We start from the raw sequence: 26,972 nt of genomic DNA on the forward strand, positions 1-26,972 counted from the left end.
GAAACCACTCAGTGGGCTTTTACGAACACGGCGGAAATGAATGAATACTAGCACAAGCAGGTTATTTGCACATACAGAAGAGCTATTAAATAATGCAAGAGCACAAAAGAGCTGCAACAGTTTTCAGCTCAGGTTTGTCACAACAATGTCACACACCTTAAAAACCTAATATGGGTGGGGGGGGGGGGGGGGTTGAAGAAAAAGAACAACGGATAAATCACTTGGAACCGACCCATTAAAAAGATGTAAACAGTTCTTGTGAGGCTGAATGTTGCCGTTTGTATTAGCACGGATGGCGTTTGTTCTGCTTGGCTGGCGGAACAGCGTGAGCGCTGGAGTGTGTGTTTGGTGTGCGGGCGTCGGAGAAGCGTGGTCTGATTGGGCCTGCTAAGAGAGCCAGCAGTACGCCAGCAAGTCGTGGGTGCAGGAACAAGAAGTAGGTGCTTTTGAAATAAATATAACAAGGCACAAATATTTTTTTTCTTTTCTTTTTCCACGAATGTTGAAAAAACTGAACAAAACTGGCACCGGCGGGAGGCGTTGGGAGGTGTCGGATAGTGAAGCTTGTTTCGAAAACGTGCGCTCTCTTTGAGCTCCTCCATCCTACACCTCTTCAGTCTCGATGGCAGCGTTGCTCCTCTTTCCTCTCCTCTCCTCTTGGTTAAATCACTTTGTCTAAGTCCAGTCTGATAACCATAAACCACAAACCCCTACAACCCCCACCCCCCTCATCCCTCCCTCCCCCTTCCTTCCAAACCCGACAGAACTCTCACTTCTCGTCCAGCAGGGAGAGACGCTAACAGAGTCAGAGTTAGATATAATATTCCTTTTTGTCATCCGTGTTGGTTTGCCCTCCCTCGGCGTTGATGATGGCTGTGTCGGCGTCTGCTGCGTCGTCTGCTCCTTTGGCTTCATGGGTAAAGTAGGTACCTGTGAAATGTGAAAGTGGTTTGAAAAATACATAAGTAAACGCAAAGACAAACTTTACACAATAAATTGTCTGCCTGTTGTACCTTTATGTCTGGCAAAGTAGCGTCCCAAAACGATGAGCAGACAGAGCATGGCGAATACGACCACAGCGACGACTCCGCCGATGACAGCGTGGTCGATTTTCTGTCCTGCTGCATCTGCTCTCGAATCTGCGAAATGAATAAATGAATAAAACCACATGTGGACAGATGTGTTGTGCTCTGAGCTGCCTGTTTTGCTGATGCATGGGCTATTATCATAGATTTGAATTATTTTACATACAGGCTTAAGAGCTCTACGCTGCATTCCTGAAACAGCTTAAACATCGCATGATAGAAAGAAAAAGTCTGTCATTCAAGTGACACACAGAAATCGGTTCAGTTTTTTCCCTGAAACATACATAATGCTATAAGAATTCAGCATCCACTACAATGATGTACAGTGGTGCTTGAAAGTTTGTGAACCCTTTAGAATTGTCGATAATTCTGCATAAATATGACCCAAAGCATCATGTCCTCAAAGTAGATAAAGAGAACCCAATTAAACCAATAAGACAAAAATATTATACTTGGTCATTTATTTATTGAGGAAAAAGATCCGGTATTACATATCTGTGAGTGGCAAAAGTATGTGAACCTTTGCGTTCAGTGTCTGGTGTGACCCCCTTGTGCCGCAATAACTGCAACTAAACGTTTCCGGTAACTGTTGATCAGTCCTGCACGTCGGCTTGGAGGAATTTCAGTACAGAACAGCTTCAACACTGTTGTGAAGATCAGACTTTGATAGATCGCTGTTCTTTAAATAAAATAGGGCACTCACTTACATCTGATTGTCATCCCATTGACTGAAAACACAGACTCTAATTTCACCTTCAAATTAACTGCTAATCCTAGAACTCTGGTCACAGATATGCAATATTTGATCATTTCCCTCAATAAATAAATGAGCAAGTATAATATTGTTGTCTCATTTGTTTAATTGGGTTCTCTTTGTGTACTTTTAGTACTTGTGTGAAAATCTGATGAGGACATATTTATTCGGATATACAGAAAATTGTAAAGGGTTCACAAACTTTCATGCACCACTGTACAATCTCATGTTGACACATGGCCTCTTGTTTGCTTCTCTGACTAATCCCCTCTGTTCACCTCGTCACTGACTTTTGGTGGATGTTGGTGGTTCTTCTAAAAGAAAAAAAACAATATGATGTCAGCGAATGCTTTTCCCTTTAAGATGTTTTCACCATTTGCAGTTTTCTCATATTCTTGCTAATTAGAGCTCACTTGTTGTGCAAGCACCAAACTCACACCTATAGCAGCTCTTATAACCACTGATTTAATCCTATATATTGTTCAAATCAAACAAATGTTTTCAAATTCCATCAATTTCTTTCTTTCTTTTTTTTTTTGTGGAAATCATTCTACATTTGGCTCAAGCAGAAACGTGAGTCCTCAACTTTGGACAAAATAGAAACTGGTATCCAAGAACTAAACTTAAAAGAGGGGAGAGGATTTGACTGACAGTCTGTAAGTGCACCAGGCGTGTGTACAGGGACACTTATCAAACCAAAAAAGCACCACACAGATTCTGTGGTTAACCCTACTTAAAAACAAAACAAAACTAAAAAAATAAATAAAATAAATAAATCTAATTTCAACAATACTACAACTGTTTTCATGCATTCAAAAGGGGAGATTTACTGCTGAATTTTGGCAGCAAAATTGCATTTTTAGTTTCTCATATACTGGAGCGTTTTATCTTTTGTCACAGCTCGGTCTGATCAGAACTCAAATTCCCAGGATGCAATACTCACTTCTACCGTCTCGAGGTTGGTGACAGAATACTTCGCCTATTAATGGAGGCAGCGGGAGATCGTTGGCCGAACACCATCGAGGGACATGGCCGGATGCTTAGCGAACATGATCACCGTCTCGCCCACCTAACTGAGCAGGTAGCTCGGTTAAATCAAGCTGCGCAGCCTCCTACGGTGCCGACCCCACGCTTACCTCCCACTCCAGTGCCGGAGAAGTATGATGGAGATCCCGCACGCTGCCGGGGTTTTTTACTCCAGTGCTCCCTGTTTTTCTCCACGTACCCAGACATGACGGAGAGTCAGAAGATCATCCACTTCATGGAACTTTTAACCGGGAAAGCTCTCCTCTGGGCTACCGCGGAATGGGAACAGGAAGGGAACCTTATCAGCACGTTTGAGCAGCTGACATCACGCTTCCGCACGGTATTTGATCACTCTCCAGACAGCCGGGAGACTGGGGAGGACTTATTGTCCATGGCGCAGGGATCACGGAGTGTGGCGGATTACGCCCTCGAATTTCGCACGGTCGCCGCCCGGAGTGGATGGAATAACCCCGCTCTAAAAGCCATGTTTCACCGGGGATTAAATGCTGACATCTTAACGGAGCTGGTGTGCCGCGATGATCTTTTGACCCTCGACTCACTCATCAACGTAGCTATCTGCCTGGATCGTCTACTACGTAGCCGCCGCCCCGGACGCGGTGAGGCAGAAGCACTGACACCTGAGCACTCTAGTGAACCCATGCAGCTGGGACAGACTCAGGTGAGCATGCAGGAAAGAGAACGACGGCGCCGTGAACACTGTTGTTTCTACTGCGGTGAGAAGGGCCACTTCGTGCAACAATGCCCTCTCAAACAGGGCTCTACCCGAGGGGAAGCCAAAACTGCCAGACTATCTCAGGCAGGGGTGAGTTTCGAACCCATTACCCAGCACTCTGTTCAGTCTTCCTTCGTATTGCCCGTTATAGTGGGTTACTCAAGTGTTTCCTGTGTTTTAGAAGCGCTGATCGACTCGGGAGCGGCGGGGAATTTCATTAACCATGAGACCGTACGCCAATATAACATCCCCGTTCGTCCTCTCTGCACCCCCCGCCGTGTCCAAGCCATTGATGGGGCCCCCATAGGAGATGGCTTAATCACCCACTGCACCGAACCTGTTAACCTCCAAACCAGTGCCCTTCATCAGGAGAAGATCACGTTCCATGTCATAGTGATGGCTCAGCACCCAGTGGTTCTCGGTCTCCCTTGGCTCGAACATCACAATCCCCAAATTTCATGGAACCAAAGGGAAATCACGCGCTGGTCAGCTCACTGTATTAATCACTGTCTTCAAGTCCCTGTGATCTCCGTAGCATCTACCTCCATTGAAAGCCCAGATAAGGCAGATAACGTTCAGATCCCCAGTGTTTACCACGACCTCATGGAGGTATTCAGTAGGAAGAAGGCGAGCGGACTACCTCCCCACCGTGATTACGACTGCGCTCTTGATTTGCTCCCAGGCACTACACCACCACGAGGGAGGGTCTACCCGTTAACGATCACTGAGCAAAAAGCCATGGAAGAGTACATTCAGGAGGCGTTGCACCAAGGGTATATACGACCATTCACTTCTCCAGCATCCGCGGGATTTTTCTTCGTGGAGAAGAAGGGAGGAGGTTTACGACCGTGCATCGACTACCGAGGACTAAACCAATGTTGCGTCAAGTACCGCTACCCACTCCCTCTAGTACCAGCCGCTCTGGAACAATTATGCACGGCCACCATCTTCACGAAACTGGACTTACGCAGTGCATACAACCTGGTCCGGATCCGAGAGGGAGATGAATGGAAGACTGGGTTCATCACAACTTCAGTTGGATGCCAGGAACATCCTCAACTCGAGACACAGGAGGGGCAAGCTGGAGTATTTGGTCGAGTGGGAGGGTTACGGACCTGAGGAACAGTGCTGGGTTCCCAGGCAGGATATACTTGATCCACAGCTTACCAAGGACTTTCACACAACTCATCCTCATCTCCCAGGTCCACGACCCCGGGGGAGGCCAAGAAAGAACTCTGCTCCCGGAGTGAGCCCTTTGGGGGGGGTTCTGTCACAGCTCGGTCTGATCAGAACTCAAATTCCCAGGATGCAATACTCACTTCTCAGGCACGCATGCGCTCCCCATCCCCGGAGTTCTGATCAGACACACCTGGCACCAATCACACACTAGTACTTAGAGAAGACATCCACCTAGAATCGGCACGAAGTATACGCTCAGTAGCCTAGTTTGCTGCGTTACCAAGCCGATCTAGTTCATTGTTTCTTGTGATCCTTGACCCTTGCTTTCTGTCTCGACTACGCTTTCTGGATATCCCCATTTGTATTGTTCGCCCGATCGCTTGACCCTTGCCTACTCTACGACTACGCTTCTTGAACTTCCCGATCCTACGCTGTTCACCCGCCTCCCGCTCCTGCTTCCGTACCGTCTCGAGGTTGGTGACATCTTTCATGTCAAAAAATGTTTAGATTCTGATTTCATGCACGAGCAGGTCTATGATTATTGCTCCTCGTTTGAATTAAAATAGAAATTAAACTACACGTTTTTTTTTGTTTTTTTTAAAGAATGCCAAATTGTTTGTGTTTTTTAATTATTCTTTAGTGGTGGAAATAATTTTCCACATGTTTAAAACAAAAAATAATTATTATATTTAAGTATAAGTAAATAAATGTATTTGATAAGTAAATAAGTAAGTAATTATAACATGGTCTGTCTGAATACTCATTTCTGATTGGCTGGAAGGTGTGCGTTCAAACCATTGAATGCACAGGTAGTTCCAGTCAGTGTAATCACCGTTCTAAATGAATGTGCTGCCTATAGACAATTGTAACCATAGTATCATACAGTTACAGTTGCATACAGAAGTTAAACGCACAGCTACATTATTAGTAGAGATGTGGCACAGATGCAGGTAAGTCACACATATGCGCACACACACACACACACAATCTCTCTCTCTCTCTCACTCTCTCCCTCTCTAATAACTATTTATTATAATTCATTCAAATAAATGTAATCCTATCGCACTACTTTAACTCTGTGTATGATTTAGAGTTGGCAATTCTAGATCTAATGACCCGTATATAAAATGACTAACAGAAATTAACCTTTATTTTGATCCTTTCAGTCAAATTTTGCACTGCAAACATCACTGAGAGCTTTACCTTGTCAATGCTGGCACACCTAGCCATGCATTATCCCTTACATACACAGTATATATTGTGTGCTTTGCATTCTAGATTCTTTTCTGCTCACCATGGTTGTAAAAAGTGGTTATTTGCGTAGCGTTCCTGTCAGTTCAAACCAGTCTGGTCATTCTTATCAGAGCTCTCTCATGAACAAGGCATCATTTTCTGCCTGCAGAATCACCTCTTGCTTTTTTTTTTTTTTTTGGACTTTCTGAAATATCTCGCACCAACAACCATGCCACGGTCAATGTTTGATGTGAACATTAACTGAAGTTCTTGCCCTCTATCTGCATGATTGTGTGCATTGTGCTGCTGCCACTTGATTGCCAGACTGGATATCTGCAAGAATGAGCAGGTGTAAGGGTTTTCTTATGATAGTGTCTAGTAAGAATGTAGTATATAATATATATATATATTAAATCAAACTGCAACATTCATCAGAAGGGCTTCATCTGATAGAGTCTCTTTTTATTTGCTTCTGCTGGACAATTTAATGTGGATAACTGAAAACCTTAGCATGCATATTTACTTGAAAAATGAATGTACTATAATGGACATGACAAAAAATATTGGCTTTCAAGGTATACAGTTGAGGTCATAAGTTTACATACGCCTTACAGAATCTGCAAAGCAATTTACACCGAACGTCCTGTTAAAAAGTTTACACCCCCCTGGCTCTTAATGTATCATGTTGCCTTCTTGAACATCAGTGAATGTTTGCGCCTTTTGTAATAGTTGTGTTTGAGTCCCTCAGTCATCCTCAGTGTGAAAAGATGGATCTCAACTGATGAATCTCATATAGCCGCTGTTGGAAAGGGGTCAAATATACAGAAGATGCTGGAGAAGCAAAGAATGTGCAGGACCTGGAGGATTTTGCTGAAGAACAGTGGGCAGTTTAACTGCTCAGGACAAACCAGGGACTCAAACAACTATCACAAAACAACAAAAAAAAAAAACAGTTGTTGATAATAACAGATAATAACACACAGTATTACGAATCAAGCGTATGTAAACTTTTGAACTGGTTTATTTTTGTAAGTTCAGTTATTATTGTGTCTTGTGGACTATATGTAATCATCTGTTATGTGAAATAGCTTATTCAGGGCAGGACTAAATAAAAAACATAATGCAAATTTTATGATCCCTTTTTTATGATTCCTCTAACATTATGCAGATTCCTCAAGGTGTCTGCAAACTTATGACTTTAACCGTAGCATGACAAATTCATTATACCCCGTACATTCATATACTTTCCTGCATTGTGCTACTATATACACACATTTACCTGTATTTTACTACCAAATGCAAACTTCACAGCATGTAAGCTTAAATACTTCATTTATAGACACTGAATAAGACTAATGAGACCTTGGTCATGCCAATATGAACAATATGTGGATTTTTAACGCTTTTACCATTCTGTATTGGTAGCTATTCACAAAAGGCAGTTCCATTATGCTTTTGAAATGTGTACAGCTTAGTTTAGACCAGTAGCTTTTCATGGGGAATATAAAGCACTGTTATTTAAAAGGGCATGTTCACTCAGGTCCCTCTGCCACCAGCCTTAAGTCAAGAGAAAAACAGAAACCATTCCTCAACCTCAATATATCTCTGAATAAGATGTAGGATTTGACCAGACCACAGAGAGAGATGTCAGAAACATTGCTTCTGGTTTAAGACAACACCCAAAACAAAAAACAAGTTATAGGTATTGTGCTTATAATTTGTATAATATTTGGTGCAGTACTCATACACCTATTTGTGGAGTAAACAGGTTTCTGTTTGGCATCATCCTCCAACGTGCATGTTTGAGGCATCATGTACTACCAGGGGCAAGCAAGCATCACATGGTCCTTGTGCTTCTAGAAGCCAGATCGTGGTGTTACTTAGCATGAGATCAGGAATAGAGATGAGAGCACTGTCATGATGCATTCTGTTCAGCAGCGCTAACTCTTCCCAGACTGAAATCATCTCTCTACCTCTACTGCTTCTGCCTGACGGTCCCAGATAAATTAGCTGTCTTAGGGCACAGACATTTCAGCTGAACTAAAGGGGAATTTGGCCTCGCTGTTTAAAAAAGGTGTGCTTAGGTCAAACGCCTCTGTGTAAGTAGGCTTACAAGTACAGCTTTCTATATCAGAAAGAAGTGAATTCATAGGAAAATAAAATTTGTGTAGATTTGCGCCTGGTTAAAGGCAGGTAGGCGATGCTCTGAAGGCCTGCAAATCATGCTCTACTGCTCCCATTGTGCATCGCTGCTGGAGTGACTAATTAAAGTGTGGCCCCTGTCATTACAGTAGCTGAGGGCAGATTGGAAATAGCCAGCACCTGAGTTCAGTGCCCATCTGCTCTCCTTGCAGCCAGTGCAGTGCCCTCAGGGCAAGGGCAGGCCTGGAGTGAATCTCGGAAAATGAGATTCGTTTGGCCACGTTTGCTTTAGAAATTAATCCAACATAAGCAACAATTAGTGCTGGATTAAGTACATGTTATATGACCAGAGACAGCCCATTGTTTCAGATATGGGGTTGAGAGCAACAGTCAATGGCAAATGTATTACTGAAGTTCTGCCCCCTCAGTAAAAAGAGCCAATCAAGATTCTACCAGAAAATACCTGGATATCAGGTTCTTACCATAATGCACGCGCAGAGATAGAGTATTTCGCTCTGTTAGTTATGGGGAAATGTACATGTTCAGAATTGTCTGTTTTTTCATGTTATTTGAGTCAAAGACCACATATAAATTTTGTGGCCATCTGTGAAAACCCATAAGATGTTGCTGTGGCTGAATTCTGGCATAAACAAACAAACAAATAATTAAATTGGTCTCGCCAAAAAAAAAAAAGAATTCTTTTTGGACAATAACATGCATTAACACATTTTTACCAAAACAACGTAGAAAAGTTGCTGTTTACGTTTTCATGTCAAAACAGGTATCAGCATCAAACTATATTTCCCAAGCAGCATTACAGCCTACAAATATGGCTGCCAAGGACTACACTTCCCACCCCACACACTTGATTGCATTCAAGGTCTCCTGCATCCCAATTGCCATACTATCTGTACTAAATAGTATCCGAGCTAAGAATTAGCATGTCCCAAATGGTCGTATGTTGAAATAAGTATCTCAAAGGTACCTGGATGGTCTACCTTCTCTGGATGGCTCTCTCCAAGTGTGGCTCAGTGGATACTTTTTCAGCTAAAATTTCCCACAATTCCTTGCACGATGGAAGCAAGTTTTATGATGGATCCATTTTAAAGATTTGTAAATGAAATGTGGAAAAATAAATCAAGGGAATGATAAATTAAATTACATAGTATAAATTACATAAGGTATAATGAATGAAGAAATGCTGAAATGCAATGAAGAGTTTGTTTACTGTGACAGTAAACTAGGCAACAACGTTCTCTTCCTTTACACGACATATTAGTATGTCCCAGAAGCGCCTTTCCCAGCATCCAGATAAGACCGATGAACTACTACAAGTCTATAATGTTAACATTTACTGCAACTTTTTATTATTGCAGATGCTTTATGTGCACACTGCATAAAAATCACACATCCATGTGAAAAAATCTGCTTGCCCGTAATAATCATCCTTCTCTAGTGAGTTGTGGTGCTATTTTAGTGTTTGTCCAATAATGTCCTTAGCTTTAATGATGCAATATACAGTATTTAATGGTCCATTCATCACTCGTTCATTTATCTCAGTAAGATCAGGAATACACCCTGAACGGAATTGCAGGGCACCGTGCAAATACACACACACACACACACACACACACACACACACACACACACACACACAGACACACACACACACATGCACACATTTTATAGTAGCCAATCCAGTTACATGCATGTTTTTGGGAGGAAACCTGAGAACCCTGAAGAAACCCACACGAACACTGGGAGAACATATAAATAGCCAGTACACACAGCTTTCTCAAGCTCTTGAAGCTAGCAAAGCCAAACATACAAACATGTATCAGTACAATAATATTGTTCTGGACTGAAAAGAAAAACCCTGAAAAACTGTACTTGAACTTTGATGAGAGCAAAATGGCAAATGTAATGCATTGCAGCTTTCACTAGCATGGTGTAAGACCTTTTGTGAGCACACAGGGGACTTGCAGCATGTGATGCCTTTCAAACAGACTTTCCTGAAAGAACTTTCCTGCCTGCTGCCACTGAATTGATCATACATTTGCTAATGGTTCCTGAGAGCTCGATCACAATGCCAGTGTTCAACTCTCTGATTGCAAAATGTCTTGTAACGTGTGGTTTCAGCACCGTTCACTGAACGACTGGTGACATTTTCAGAACGTGTGGGTGAAAATAACAAAGCCACATTTCCAACAGCTGCTATTGAGGCTAGTGCTAATCTGTATTGCCACACAGTAGATGACAGAGAGGGTATAATCACACTGTATAATCCCACATCATTTCTCCCTACACTGGGTTTCTTTGAACAATTGTGTTCTACAATAAGTTTTATGTATCCTGATTAGGTAATCATTTTAAACAAAACCTTTACAAAGCAATGCCATAACTTGCATAAACCTCCTATACAGCTGAGTGTAACAGGTTTATCAACTTCAGCAGAGAATAATAGGAAATCACCCAGACTTATTTTTCGGCCTCCAATTTTGGCATGTGACGTATCCGAAGCCATTAAACTTTCATTTCATTCCTGTTCACTTCTGTCAGTCAGTGTAGCAGCTCAACACTGAACATGATGAACGATTTTTCTGCCTGAGCCACTAATGTTATAGCACTTCAGTGTCCATGAATTATATCGTGAGTAGGAAATAAAACAATAATAATCAGTAATGGGGTGACCTGATGTGAAGCAGAATGATAGTAATACTTTTTATCCATTTATAGTTAGATTTACCGTTTTGGAACATCCATAAAACAAGTTAGTACCTGTTCTCTTTTTTCCTCTCTCTTAGAGTTAATAAGACGAAGAAATGCAGCCTGTCATGTTACCAATGAACCGCAAAGACTTTCCTATGTCAGAAAAGTTACAGCAAATTGCTGACACTGGAGACCCCTTCCAAAAACGTTAAATGACATCTCCTTATCTTCTGAAAACTTTTCCATAGTAATAATTACACACCTTTTTAAAAATCTGTTTATATGCCATACAATTACCTGTGTAAGTTATTATTGTATTGGATATAAACCTTGCAGATTGGACTACTGTCAGAGCTGCTGTTGTAGAAAATGAATCAACACCTTCTGACCAATCAGAATCCACAATTTAACAACTAACATGGTTAATGCACATCTGCATGCTCATAAAGTGGTCTGACATTCACAACCTTAATTCAATAATCATTCGAAGAGCTGATGAGATGTCGAGCTTTCGTGCTTAGATGTATTTCAACGATGCGCACACTGTAAAAAAAAAAAACACCTCAAGATCAAGCTGTGTGGCATCAGTTGCTCCTGACAGGTGACTTTTTGCATAATTTAGAGCAGTACCATTAAAGGAGGTGGATGATGCCAGCTGTGCTCTGCATTAAAGTTTACTAACACAAGCTACCCTCTGATTAATCTAATCTACACGCAACAGTGAGTTATAATTCATTAACATATACTCACACACTTGGCTGAGTATTGTAATCTGACAAAAAAGAATGAGCTTTACTGTAAGAGGCACTAGGCAAAGCGATATATACAGTGAGCTGTTAGTTTTCATTGACAATTCAAATCCTGAGATTTACTAAGATCCCAAATAAAGAGCACAAATTTGCGTGTGAAATCTGATTAAATGGCGCATGCAGTCAATGGGTGTGTTTGGGATATTTTGCCAGGAATAACTGTGCACATTATGTCACATGCCAAGTGGTTTATGCAAATGCTATTTGTTCTCGAGTTGAATTCTTGAAGAGACTCTGAAAGTATAATGCCAATTAAAGGTAAAAAGGCTTAAACAGTGTAAAAAGATGCGAGTGTTTTGTGTGAAAATATCTTGAATATAGAATATAGAACATCGAAGGATCTACAGGCCTCGCTTGCATCAATAAAGGTCACTATTCATGATTCCACTATCAGAAAGACACTGGGAAAATGGCATCCATGGAAGAGTGGCGAGGTGAAAACCACTGCTAACCCAGAAGAACAAGACTCATCCGAATTTTGCCAAAACACAACTTGATGATCCTCAAACCTTTTGGGAGAATGTTCTATGGATTGATGAGTAAAAAGTGGAACTGTTTGGAAGACAGGGGTCCTGTTACATCTGGCGTAAACCAAACACTGAATTCCACAAAAAGAACATTATACCTACGGTCAAGCATGGTGGTGGAAGTGAGATGGTGTGGGGATGCTTTGCTGCTTCAGGGCCTGGGCATCTTGCAATAATTGAGGGAAACATGAATTCTGCTCTCTACCAGAAAATCCTAAAGGAGACTGACCGGTCTTCAGTCCATAAGTTGAAACTCAAGCGCAACTGGACACAACTCATGCAGCAAGGCAATGACCCAAAGCATAGGAGTAAGTCCTAGTCCTAGAAGTAAGTGAAAGACTGATCTCCAGTTATCGGAAACGTTTATTTGCAGTTATTGCTGCTAAAGTTGGCACAACCGGATTTTAAGTTTAAGGGGCCAATTCGTTTTTCACATTGGTGATAGGTGTTGGATAATATTTTTTGTGTCAATAAAATAAGTAAATAAATAAAAACTGGATTGTGTGTTTACTAAGGGTGCCTTTGTTTTATGTTCATTTGAAGTTCGAAAACTATTTAGTATGCAATATACACAAAATATATATAATATTTTTATTATACTAAACCAAATAATATTGCAATAAACCAAATATCTTGTGATCTCCCAACTCTGCTTGTCTGGTGATGGACAACCCTCTGATCTTACCTTTGGTCACTATGCGCAATCTTGGTAACTGGGTAACCAAGGACAATCAACTGTGCTTACCCTTTCACATCACTCATCGGACACGCTCATATCAATTTCTCCTTTACAACATCAGAAGGATCCGTCCATTTCTATCACCCAGACCACCCAGGTGCATGTATTGGACTACTGCAACTCACTCCTGCCAGCTCTGCCTCGGAGCGCCATTCGACCTTTGCAACTAATCCAGAATACAGATGTATGACTTGTTTTGAAGCTTCCCAAGTTCTCTCACACCACCCCATTACTATGCTCCCTCTACTGGCTTCCTGTAGCTGTCCGCATCAGCTATAAAACACTGATTCTTACCTACAAAGTAAAAAATGGACCAACACCAACTTTCCTCAAAGCACTTATCACACCCCATACTGCACCACACTCCTTCCCATCCTGTAGCACTGCTTGACTGGTCCCACCATCTCTCAGGGTACAAGAAAGGCATGCGTCAAGACTCTTCTCTGTTCTGGCACCTAGGTGGTGGAATGAACTTCTCCTAGAAGTCTGAACAGCTAAGTCACTGGCAGTCTTCAAACGACGTCTAAAGATCTACCTCTTCCGGAAATACTTAAATTAGCACTTTAATAAAAAAAAACAAACAACTGTGCTGTCTGTGTGCTTTTCTTACTAAATTACCTCCCCATTAGAGTTCTTCGACTGATGGTATTCTTAGTCCATGACCTACTGAACCAGTATCAGGATGTATTTATTGATAGAGACTTCAAAGCACTTTTGTAAATTGCTCTGGATAAGGGCATCTGTCAAGTGCCATAGATGTAAAAGCAAATATAAGACTATTATATCTATTTCTCAACATTTATTCTCACTTCAATCTTCAAAAAGGCTTGTTCTACAGTAATTTTATCATGTAAGACAGGGTGAGATGGAAGCAAATGCAAGTATTGCATCTTTAATGAGATATCAAAGTCCAAAGGGCAAGGCAAAACTGAGGACAGGCATAGGTCAAACGATCAGGAAAACAGGCTTGAGCAGGTAAGGCAGATAAACACAGTCAAGGACAAAGCAGAATCAAAACCAGTAAGATCAACACAATAAAACAGCTTGGTAACAACAGAGACTAAAGCAACTGAGCGTTTACTTTGCAAATGTGCAATGTGTGAGCAGTCTCTTTTAAAGCATAGTCTGAGTGGGAGCAAGGTGTCTGTGTGTGTTTTTGGGATTTGTAGTCGTCGTCGGCCATGTTTGTAGTCTGCGGTGCATTCTGGGAAATGGAGTCGCTTGCTTCTTGTGATATGACAAATTTTACTTATGTTAAACATTTATTTCAAGACAGAAGCAAAATGATCTACCAATAGTATATAAGAAATTTAAAGCTTGAAATTAATATATATATATATATATATATATATATATATATATATATATATATATATAATTTTTTTTTTTAATGAATTAGGCTTAATAATCTTATATTTAGTTTCCTGTGATCTTATAATAGGAAATATTAGATACATTTGGCTATATTCAAGATATCTTCACTTGCTAAGGTGTCATGATTTTATTCATATTACATATGAATAAAAAAAACCCTGTTGCAGGCTATATTAATGTGCTCTTAGCATCTGATATGTGAACATGTAGTGAATATTTAATCGAAAAAACAACTTTACAGTTGAAATAAAAAGTCATAATTGCAAAATTATTAAGGAAAGTAAACAAAATGGACACAAAGGTGCTACTTTGATAATATCTAAACAAGCTCTTCAGAACACCCTGTTGGTTTTTTTTTTTACACATACAAACCTGTAGTAAATCAGGGACTTCTTGTTGCTTTTTTATGCTAACAAGGACTGCCATGTTGCAGATTTTCAAAGGATGTGCTGGTTTTAATACCCTTGCTTGCTTTAAGGAAAAAACAACATTATTTTGAAGCTTGAGGACACTTAAACATGGAGCATTCGAGTACTAAATTAACCTATACCTTTGTCCTCAGCCAAAAATCATCCCAGCAGCCGTCTGGCTGCACTGTGCTCTGATTTCCATCTAAGAAACTTTAACTCACTGAGCCTTAATTCCATGTCTAGCTACAAAGTCGATTCCCTTTGGTGCATCTTCATGTTAGACAGCTGGCAGGAAAACGAACGTGGAGAAAAGCACTGACTATTTGACTATTTTAGGATACAATACAGGCATAATTACCCACAAAGACATATTTCTCTGCCTGCATCTTTTAATTTAATCATGAAATCTCTCTCAAAGTTTCAACTTCGCCAACAAAGCATATACTGAAGTTCATCTTTCCTCTCAGGTATCACGCTATAAAGGGATGCCATGCCAACATTGTCAGTAGCTTCATTTCATGGAAGACTGTATCTGTGAAGAAGCAGCTCCTAGACCACAGGGTGCAACAGTGTGGGATCTTATCATGTAAGAGAGTGTGCTTTATGCAGTTTTGTCACTATGTAGATAAATATAGCAACACACACACTGACACCCCACCCTTCACTGTGTTGTCCTGCACAGTTTTACATTTAATGTTTGATGTGTCTCTAGTGCGTTACGTGTCTTTGCTCTTAGGTATTGTAATATTTGGACAATTCAGGAACTTGCGATTAAGAATTTCACTGCAACAACTATACACTGTAGAATACTCTGTACATGACAAATAAACTCACGTACTCATGTACAAGACCTTGTCTGGAACAGCACCCCTGTACCTCAACAATCTCCTTGAAGTTTATGTTCCCTCCCGCAACCTGCAATCAGTTAACGACCGACGCCTGGTAGTGCCTACTCAGTGAGGCATGAGGTCCCTTTCCAGAACCTTCGAACTGACTGTCCCTCAGTGGTGGAATGAACTGCCAACCTCAATCCGGACATCAGAATCTGTCATTATCTTCAATAAAATAGCTAAAGACCCACCTCTTCCGTAAACACTTAACTAACCCCTAACTTGCCCCCACTCAATAAATAAATAAATAAAAATCTACACTTACACTGTGTCTTACACCTCTACTCTGCACTTTGCTCCTCTAGCACTTAAAAAGAAAGCTTAAAATGGGCCGTGGTTGGATCTTCCAGCAGGACGATGATCCAAAACATACATCAAAATCAACACAAAAATGGTTTACTGACCATAAAATCAAGGTCCTGCCATGGTCATCCCAGTCCCCTGATTTTAAACACATAGAAAACCTTTGGGGGTGAACTGAAGAGGAGAATCCACCAGTGAGGACCTCGAAATTTGGATAAACCTGTGTTGTGTTTGCAATTGTTTGATATCTATGAGAGCAGAGTATTTCTGTGAATTTTTTTAACAAAGGATCAAAAGGTTAAACAATAAAGACAAATTTTCACCGCCTTCTTTGCTCATATTTACCAAAGGTGCCAATATTAGTGGAGGGCACTGTAAATGTTACTCACCACACCGTGGAAAAAAAGAGCAGCCTGATAAACATGAAGTAAATTTATTCATAAATCAATTTTCACTACTTTATGGCAGACAACTCTACCCATGTGTGTATGGCAGAATTCTTATTTAAAACCCTAACACATAAACAAAGGACTATTCATTTTTATTGCTTTGTAAAACTCTCTGACAGAGAGCACTGGAAAAAAGAAATAAACACGTACCTCATAAATGAACAGAACATTACACATTCAAGTTGTGGAAATATATTTCATCTAGGCTCACACATATACTGTCTGATAGTAATTTGACAATACTCTGAGAATAAACAATAAGAACATCCAGCCCTAACATACACTACAATTTTCGTTCTGATATTAATATAACCTGCATCACATGCTCACCTTAATAAACAGGGCCATTGTTTGCTTTGAAATAAGAAACCATTTATTCTTATTTTTATATTTATTGATCATTTTTGTGCTGTTAAAGAAACACATCAAATTATTATAATTTTGTTGAACACTTACTGATATTTGAAAGGATTGCAGAACTTAAAATATCAAGAATATTTTTTATTAAACAGAGATTGACACCACAAATGTTCACAAGTCACGTCTCAAGTCTCTGAGCTTGTTTCTAATGTCAACCCCTTGCTGGTTTAGGTGTGTTGTATTTGGACTTGCTTTCCTAGCTTTAAAATTATTTTTAAGATGCCCTTTGTCAAGATTGTCGCCTTTTGTCATGTCCCTCTGTACTGCTGGGATTGGGAATCTATTCCTTTTTTTTGGTCTACTGTTTGATTAATACTTTGATTTCAGACACACACATTTTCTAGAGCGCTATTTACAGTACATGTGTGTTATGCTCCAAACACTGGAGGTTGTTCTCTGTTTGTTTTTCCGTGTGTCCAGGTTTACAGTCAGATGTTTGTGCCATCCTGTCGTCTTACTTCCAGGCTCCTGCTGCTGTCCGTCAGCAGATGCACAATATGTCATGCTTGAGATGTCATTTAAGGGACTGCTGGAGTGGATGCAGCAGCTGAATGCTCATTTCTTGTAGTGTGACCCAAACCGTTTAATTGACCTGGAGATTTAGCCGTAATTGAGACTTAAGCTGCATTCAACTAAAGGTCACAAATAGTAATTCCTGAACTCTGCCTAGGAAAAACTAGGGCAGTGGTGGCTCAGTTGTTAAGACAATGGACTCCTGATCAGAAGTGTTCAAATCCCAGCACTACCAACCTGCCAGTGCTGGGCCCTTGAACAAGGCCCATAACCCTCAAATGCTCAGTTGTATAACTGTGGATAAGGGCAACTGCCAAATGCCATAAATGTAAATGTAAAAACCAAACACTCAGAATTTCTACTCAGGAACTCAGGATGGTCATCTCAACCCCAATTTCAGGAAGTGATGTCAAATCAACATGGCTGCTCGCAGCTTCAGCAGTTTAAATGAGTTGTATATTGTATATACAAGTATTTGCTTTAGATCAAACAACATACAGACGTATTAATGGTCTGCACTTAGTATTAAATCTATAATATATATAGATCAGTCATCACAGTTAGCTGGCGAGCTTGTTGCTAACAAAAGATGACCATGGGGTATTCTTTATACATGTGATAATCACATTTACACTCAAGTTCTTTTACAGTCCCAACCCTAGACTGGGACCAAACAGTGCATAAGAATGTGATTTAGATTTTATGCTATTGAGTTGACTTCGCACTACATGCAACATTAGTCTGATTCCATCTCAACACTTGTTAATCCATGGTTGAGCAGGGCCTCATAGTTACTCTCCAGACTGGCCTGAATAAAAAAAACAAAGCTGAATATGCAGCTCAGATGCTCACAAAGCTGTCTGGGGCAGCAGAAGTGCATTCAGTGGAAATTAATCACCTGTGAAAACTATGGAACTGCAAAATAATGAAGCCAGAATGAGTTTGATTTAGCAACACTGACAGAAATCACTTGGCCATGGCTAATGTAACTCAGGAATTAATTACAAATCTTCTGACCTGTAAACAACTGCAGGACTCGCACACATCTGAGCTTTGCTTTGTTCTCACACAATAACAATAACTAGCTCACCTCATATCTGGCCTTTCATATCTGTTTTTATTTCTTGTCATAATACAGAAGAATTACAAAGTAACATTACTGGACTGAATAGCAGAAAGAGCGATGATGAAACTAAATTATACAAACAGTTAATGGGTAATCTGTTCTGACAAGTAACTGTCAACACTCTGGGTGTCTGCTATATGGTATGCATTATAATTTATCCTCAGTCCATGAATATTAGTAGCTGAAACTTAAAAATAAAAAGTCGAATTTACAATGATAAATCAAATCCCTAGATACTATGGTAAATTTGTGGTCTTACTGGTAAATTTTGGAGACCGATTGGTCAGAACGTGTTGATAAATTTTCTATTTTCTACAGCAGCAGCTCGGACAGTAGTGCCAGCTGTAATTTAAGGCTTATATTAATGAGCTTGTTATAATATGTTATCTATGCTATATTTCTATAGTAACAACTTACACAGGACGTGTATGGCGGACGTGTCACATAATCCAAGTCTACTAATAATTGCATTAAAAATGTGCTGTTAACAATGATAAAGTAAAGTTTTCCATAAGGTGACATTTATTTAACATTTATGGAAGGAGTCTCCAGTGTCAGTACTTTGTAAGGGTCAGTAAGTTTGTGCAACAGGAAAGTCTTCATGACAAATGACTTAGTGTGTTCTTGATAACATGACAAGTTGCATTTTTTTTTTGTCTTACTAGGGAATGCTGAAGGAATGACTGTTTAAAGCTGCTATAACAGCGTTTTGTGGACGGTAAAAACATTAAATGTTACTATAAATGGATAAAAAGTGCAGTATGTGTTCTTTAATTAATAAAAAAAAATTGCAAATTGCTGTGGTATAAGAGGCAAAAAGCTCTATTTAGCCAAAGCTATAATAGTTATAAATGCAGGCCAGAGTAATGTTTAAAGCCATATCCCAACATATACATCTGCAAATGTCCATCAATCACAATCACAACAGCAATCACAATACATCACACCGTGTGCCTCAGAATAGTACAAAATACTCTATTTTAATTACATTAACTCAATAACATCAACCATCAATTAATTAGTAGCCAATAAAGCCAATGTTAGTTGACTGCATGGACTAAACTTATTTTAAAAAAATAAATAAATAAAAAAAATAAAAAAACATTAAGAATGTAAGCTGTCTAGACGGTAGCATTCATTTTTAATGCACCTACTTCACCTGAGGCACTAAACATGTTCAGAGCTGGATGGAAAATTAGTTTAAAAATGAGCCCAGTGAGTTGAGCGTCCCAGTCGGTCCTTTAAAATTGTTTGGGGTCTAAAAGTAAACCTAAAGCATTTTAAGCGTTTCAATGGTAATGCATTAAAGGTAAAAACAAGACGATGTACAGCAAACTCTGCCAGACCACACACCATTTATCATGCAAATGTCACTGGTAAAAGGTCTCTGATGGAATATTATAATTTATTTAGTCTTCTGTATCTTACTGCTGAGAAAAATGCCTATGTATTATGCCAGCAACAGTGCTGTGCCTGATCCACTCATAATAACACAACACCTACAACATGTCAGTGTTACTGCTGTGCTAAAAATGATCCACCGCCCAAACATCTGCGTCTGGTTCTGGGCAGTGTCCTGTGGACTGGGTAGGAGGTAGGTGGCAGGTTTTACACAACAACACATGGAATGCAGTCAGTAATTGTACACAAACTGCAAGTATTATTTATTTAAATGTCACCTGAACTACACATGTGGCTTTTAGATACTTCACATATTCTGTTTCACATATTTTACACATGTAGACTTTTCAAATGTACTACTACAACTACTACTACTCAGTCCCTCCAGGTTTTTGCGATTGCAGAAATTAACGCAAAATCAAGGAAACTCCACAACATTCGCAAAAGCTTGCAATTTTTCTAAATTACTGCAGTCATGATTACATATGATATCATCACAAAGCGCCACGTGATGTCATCACAGCACGCATGTAGCCAAAGACCCCTTTGATTCACATGCTTCGAACATGAATACAGCTGAAAGGTGTCATTTACCAACAAACATAGCTGCTAAAGACAGTGCAAAACAATTTCGTTCAATTGCAATTTCGTCAATTCAAGTAGTTTTCCACAGCAAAATCAAGCCTTTTGGCTGCAACAATCACACAAAAAAAACTCAGTGAAGTCATTACATTACTACATTACTACATTACATTACTACATGACTATTTACTACTACATGTGAGCATATACTTTAATATTCACATAATCACATGTGACAAAAAATATGATAATGTCTGAAATGTACTTGAATCATATGTTTGATTTTTTGAATATGTATAATAAAAATGTCATTTTAGAAAGCTGTAGATAAAAAAAGAGCTCGAGGGAAAGAACAATGCAATTTGTATTGAGAGTCATATCATGTGTCAAACTGGCCTGGCACTCATCAGCCTTATTATTAGTGGACTTGTGAATTCCCTCATCAGTATATAGATATTCAGCACTATCATTCGGATGACTATCATCTGTGGGGAAAAAATGCATTATTTGTACCAAATGCTAGAGCTTTGAGTCAAAGTCAAAATATGTAGCTTTTTAATTAAACTCAATAGTTAGAGTGACTAAACTTGCCTAAAGCCATTTGCTAGAGCATACACATTCACACACAATGGACAATCTGGAAATGCCAATCAGCCTACAGTGCATGTCTTTGGACTAGGGGAGGAAACTGCAGTACCCAGAGGAAACCCACCAAGCATAGGGAGAACATGCAAACTCTCATAACATAAGAATAAAATATCGAAAATATAACACATTTCAGATTAGTTGTGTCAATTGTAAATTCATGAAAAAATAAATACTTACTTGACTAATTTTCTTGATTAGTACTTTTCATTTTTTTCAAGTGAATTATTCTACTCCAAGTCAGTGTGTTTTGTACTCTTTCCACCAGTGGCATCAATACAAAGATTCACTGGAGCATGATGTACATTTTAATACAGGATTCTACGGCGCAAGTGTTTGTTTTTCTTAAAAGATGTTAGTAGAATTCAGATTTTCAGATTTCGAACCATACAGCCCTCCACTCTGTCTTGATAAGTTTATATTTATTAAAACTCTTCCCACGGCAGACTGCTCTCTGCTCCACCTCCCTCTCTCTGCTTCTCAGAAGTAGTAATTACTGCAAAGCTCAGCCTATCGTGCAGCAGGTGTAAAAGAACACACTACTCCTAGCTCCAGCACATTTTTAATTGGGGTTTAAAACCAGCTGTATATGGTTGAAATGACAATAAAGCCACTTGACTTGACTTGCCAATAACCGATTAATTAACTGATAGCTTTTAAAATCGATACTGAATGAAAACGTAAGACTCATGTTGCTGTAAAATATTAAAATAAAGTAAAATATTGCTGAACTTTATTACAAAAATAGACAGTACTGACTGTACCATGAAAATGTACTGCACTATTTTAATTGAAAATAAATTTTATGTGTGTGTGTGTGTGTATATATATATATATATATATATATATATATATATATATATATATATATATATGTGTGTGTGTGTGTGTGTGTGTGTGTGTATATATATATATATGTATACACACACACAATTTTAATATTATATAAATATAAAAATATTAAATTCATGAATAAAAGATATACATCCAAACTGAACCAAAAAGTAACACTCCAAATAACAAATAAAAGTAGAGACATCAAACACTTCAAATAACACAACAAAATTTGTCAGTAATTATTTTTATTTCGCCTCTAGAGGCCGCTCTCATACTGTATACTGACAGTGTATTCTTTTTAGCTCCACATGTCCAGTGAAATTTGAGTTTGTTGTGCTACATCATGATTAGTTGGTGTCTACATGACATATGGGCATTATGAATTATGTAAGATTTTAAAATATATAAAGATTTAATTGAATTGACACCCTAACTGTCGTGATTTGTAATTGCTTTTATTCATTTATTCCCCTTGTCGAGCCATTGGTAATCACTGAAAGAGCCACATATGACTCGCGAGCCATAGGTTCCCGGCCCTTCAGCTAGATTAAAGCAATAAGACACTAAGAGCATGTGTGTTATAGTGATTTTATCATGTATAAATGAGTTCTTAGGCATTATGTGAAGTGGAGTGCCTAAAACTCACTTAGCCCTGATAAAATCACTGTAACAAACACCCTTGATTGGCTTATTGCTTTTATAAAATGTCGACAAAAACAATATGATCTTCCACACAAAGTAGTCTGTTAGCAATAAGCTGTGGTTGCTAAGCAAGATAACAGACAATGGTTAGGGTATTCTATGAACTTAAGTGTAACTTTTTATTGATTTTTACTGATATTGGGGCATTAATACAAATTTTAATGTATGTGATGCAGTCACAGGTTTATGCCTTGGAAAACCAAGGATTTTCCAACATCTTTGAACGCAGCTCAGCCAATCAGAATTTAGCACTGAAAATATCTGTTTTACATTAAGTATTTTAGGACAGCAATTTAAAAAAAAGATTTGCCAATTAATGTTTAATGACAAGCAAGTCTTAATCAAATTTGTGCTTCTAAATTATCTGTGTTGCTGTTTTTCTCAAGTCTGGTGCACCAGTGCTTCTTGGCAAAAACCTAACCTGAGAAGTCTGTAATAATAGGGGAGTCTTGGTCCACTCACTCTGGTGGTCTGCCAAAAATACTGTGGAGTATGAGATGTTTGACTGGTATTTACGTGCATCTGTGTGTTTCCTTTGAGTGCTGTGGCATTTGCTCCTCCTCCATAGAAAACCATATTTGAGACGTGAACTGTTGCCTGCTACCTGTTGCTAGGCTACACAGAGAGGATGAAACACAAAACATGTATCAAGCGAAAGAGCGAGAGAGAGAGAGCGAGGAAGAGAGAAGCGTACCAGTGGTGTGAAAGCATAAAACACGCTCACGAATGGCACAACTCTGCATGTGCCTATTCTTACCCAAAAGGTAGAAGTAGTATCATTCAGCACCTGCAATGAACTTTGAGTCACACTGCATCCTAAATCTTTCATCAAGTAATAATAACAATCACAGAACTTTCACCACAGCATAGCAGAGAAGCCAAACAATACACAATACAATGTGGTATTTTGAAATGGATTTGAAATATATAAACAAGGGATTTGTTTTTTGTTTTGGTTTTCTGAGCTCTTCAAAAATATTGGTCTGTTGAGAGGAGCTTTAGCCCAAGTAGTGCAATCAATATAGAGAATTTATGAGTGCTGAGTAATACAGCTAAAGTTAACCACAGGTTGAACAGCATGATTTATTCTTAGCTTATGAGTACATACTTAGATCTGAGTGAATAAACCAGGCAGTCCATAAAGGCACCACAATGCACTATGGGAAGAAGGCAAGCTGGCCGAGGCAGTTTGATGCTCTGGGAAACCTTGTGTCCTGGCATTCATTAATTTATGTGGATGTTACTTTAACATGAACCACCTACACCCCTTCATGGCAATGGTATTCCCTAATAGCAGTGGCCTCTTTCAGCAGGATAACACATAAACTGCCACACTGCAAAAATTGATCAGGAATGATTTGAGGAACATGACAAAGAGTTCAAGGTGTTAACTTGGCCTCCCAATTCCTAAGATCTCGATCCAATCGAGCATCTGTGGGATGTGCTGGACAAACAAGTCTGAACTGTGGAGTTACAGGACTTAAAGGATCTGCTAACATCTTGGTGCCAGATACCACAGCACACCGAGGTCTTATGGAGTCCATGCCTCGATGGTTCAGAGCTGCTTTGGTAGTACAAGATGTACACAATATTAGGTTTTAATCTTATGACTGAGCGATGTACATCAGCTGTTCAACAAATGTTAATCTTCATAAAGTCCTAATTTGCAACTCCATACATTTAAATGCCATTGAAATACTAATTGCATCTTTTAACTGACTACTGATTCTAAAAATGCTGCTATTTGACAAACACAGTCATGGGGGGGGAGGGGGGAGGAAAATACACCCTCCTTCAATTATATGTATACTGTATTTAACAGGGCCTAAATAACAATTGTGTGGTCCTCACCAAATTCTATAAACAAACAAATCACCTCATGTGACAACAAAAAAACAACACAACAGATTTCAATATGTAGCCATTTCAACCCCAAAAAGTGAACTAATAATCAGAATCCAGATAGGAAAAAATAAGTACAAGCTACTTCCATAATCATTAAGTGAGAAATTAGCAGCCAGGTGTTACTAATGAAATGCACAAGATTAGTTAATCATCAAGAAGTGTGACTACCTCTATAAAAGCAAAACTTTTGGCAGGTTGGTGTTCTGGAGCACTCAGATACCAAGAAGAAAGGCTATCAGCCATGACCTCAGAGAAGCAACTGTTGCTGCTCATCAATCCGGGATGGGTTATAAGGCCATCTCCAAACAATTTGAAATTCACCATTGTACAGTGAGAAGGGTTGTTTACAAATGGAAATCCTTCAAGACAGTGAATCTTACCAGGAGTGGGCATCCCAGCAAATTTAGTCCAAGGTTAGACCATTTAATGCTCAGAGATATAAAGAAAAACCCAATAGCTATATCATGTGACCTACAGGTCTCTGTAAGCACATTAAATATTTTTTTAATGACTGCACAATCAGACTGAAAAAGTATGGAATTCATTCAAGGGTGCCTAGGAAAAAGCCCCTCTCTCCAAAAAGAATAAATTGCATCTGAACAAACCACAAAATTTCTGGAACAATGTCCTTTAGATTGATGAGACAAAGCTGGAAATGTTTAGTCATCTTGAACATTGCCATGCTTGGCAAAAACCAAACACAGCTTGTCACATCAAATAAGTGGTGATGATTTGTGTTTGTTTTGCAGCCATAGGACCTGGGGAAATTGCAGTCATTGAGACAATGATGAACTTCACTATATACCACAATTTTCTTGAGAAATCTCTCCAGTTGGGCCGAAATTGGGTCAGGCAACAGGATGATGATCCCAAGCACACTAGCAAATTGACATATGAATGGCTAAAGAAGAAAAAAAACTCAAGGTGTTGGAATGGCCAAGTCAAAGTTCAGACCTCAACCCCACTGAGGAACTGTAACAAGAACCGATAAAAGCCCATTGGGGTAGGAATCATGCTGCCCCATGCTCACTCTATGAACATTTTCAGTGGAGTAGTGTATAAGAGAGTTGCCAAGTTTTTCTGTTAAATTGGGCTAGCATAAACAATCGGCTGTCAAGACCTTGATATATGACAAATAATTGGAATTGAAACAAATTGTTCCATAAACAAAGGTAAAGTATATGTGAATTATGTTTCCCTTTTCGCCCATTTTTTTGCTGGTTGCAGGTCTTTTGTGTGGTAGTCGGAGAAGTTTTTGCTGAAAACTGCCAACCCTGGTTAATGATATTAACTCTTATGTGTGAGCCTTGCACAAAGATGGCAAACAAGCCTGCTGTATTGAACACAGTTGAACAAAGGTACGTCTAAAACCACTCAAAATGAACTGCTACACTGCATTCTGTCAACACATTATATATATATATATATATATATATATATATATATATATATATATATATATATATATATATAATGTATATATATATATGTATGTGTGTGTATATATATATGTATGTATGTGTATGTACGTGTTCTGCTGCCAACAAGTACAATCACAATGCATTCACAGTGGCCTCAGTTCACACAGTAAACCTCATGCTGAGCTAAAATACCAGGCTTTCATCTCTCTTCACGGTCCCAAACTGATATCTACGTACGTACATAGCCACCATTATTAAAACGCTAAAGAATTGGACATCATAGAGCAGTACTGGACTACTTGCATGCACTTGACACCTCCAAGGTGAGAGACTTTTTCTTTTGCAGAGATGTTGTTGCAAGAATTTTTCAACAGTGTCTGGAACATTCCCTTTAAAACATGCATTTACCTTTATAACAGCAAACAGACAAAAAAAAAAAGTACAGTAGAAGAGCAATATAAAAAATACATCTACAACCGCAATTCTGAAAAAGTTGGGACAGTATGGAAAATGATAATAAAAACAAAAAGGAATGATTTGTAAATGTACTTTGACTTGTATTTAAAAATAAAAAAATCATCTAAAAACAAGGTATTTGATGTTTTACCCAATCAACTGCATAGTTTTTTGAAGATAAACATTTATTTTGAAATTGATGCATGCAACACTTTACAAAAAAAGTTGTGACAAGGGCTATTTAGGACTAATAGTGATGTGACAAGTTGAAATAAGAAGGTGATGTGAAACAGCTGAGGCAATCGTCTAATCATAGTATATAAGGAGCCTCCAAAAAAGGCCTAGTCCTTCAAGAGCAAGAATGGGTCGAGGCTCACCAATCTGCCAACAGATACGTCAGAAAATACTTCAACACTTTGAGAAAAACACTCCTCAAAGACAAGTAGGATCAGTGTGATTCTGGGCATTTCACCTTCTACAGTGCACAATATAATTAAAAGATTCAAGGAATCCGGTCAAATCTCGGTGTGTAAAGGGCAAGGCCGAAAACCACTTCTGAATGTGTGTTATCTCCGATCTCTCAGACGTCATTGTCTTAAAAA

The 26,972-nt window shown here is 39.1% G+C and overlaps 1 protein-coding gene across 1 annotated transcript in view; it reads right to left on the reverse strand.

Moving 5' to 3' along the window:
* Positions 1–204: 204 nt before the first annotated feature.
* The window catches only part of cadm1b (cell adhesion molecule 1b), a 207,219-nt gene continuing 180,451 nt past the window's right edge, over positions 205–26,972 (reverse strand). The window contains exons 10-11 of the mRNA XM_053646293.1: positions 1,014–1,139; positions 205–930 (exon numbers count right to left, since the gene is read on the reverse strand). Of these exons, the coding sequence (XP_053502268.1) occupies positions 812–930; positions 1,014–1,139 (245 nt within the window). The 3' untranslated portion in view covers positions 205–811. The remainder of the gene's footprint in view (positions 931–1,013; positions 1,140–26,972) is intronic.

This window comes from Ictalurus furcatus, chromosome 17 (genome assembly GCF_023375685.1).
Source record: "Ictalurus furcatus strain D&B chromosome 17, Billie_1.0, whole genome shotgun sequence".
Classification (NCBI taxonomy): Eukaryota; Metazoa; Chordata; class Actinopteri; order Siluriformes; family Ictaluridae; genus Ictalurus; species Ictalurus furcatus.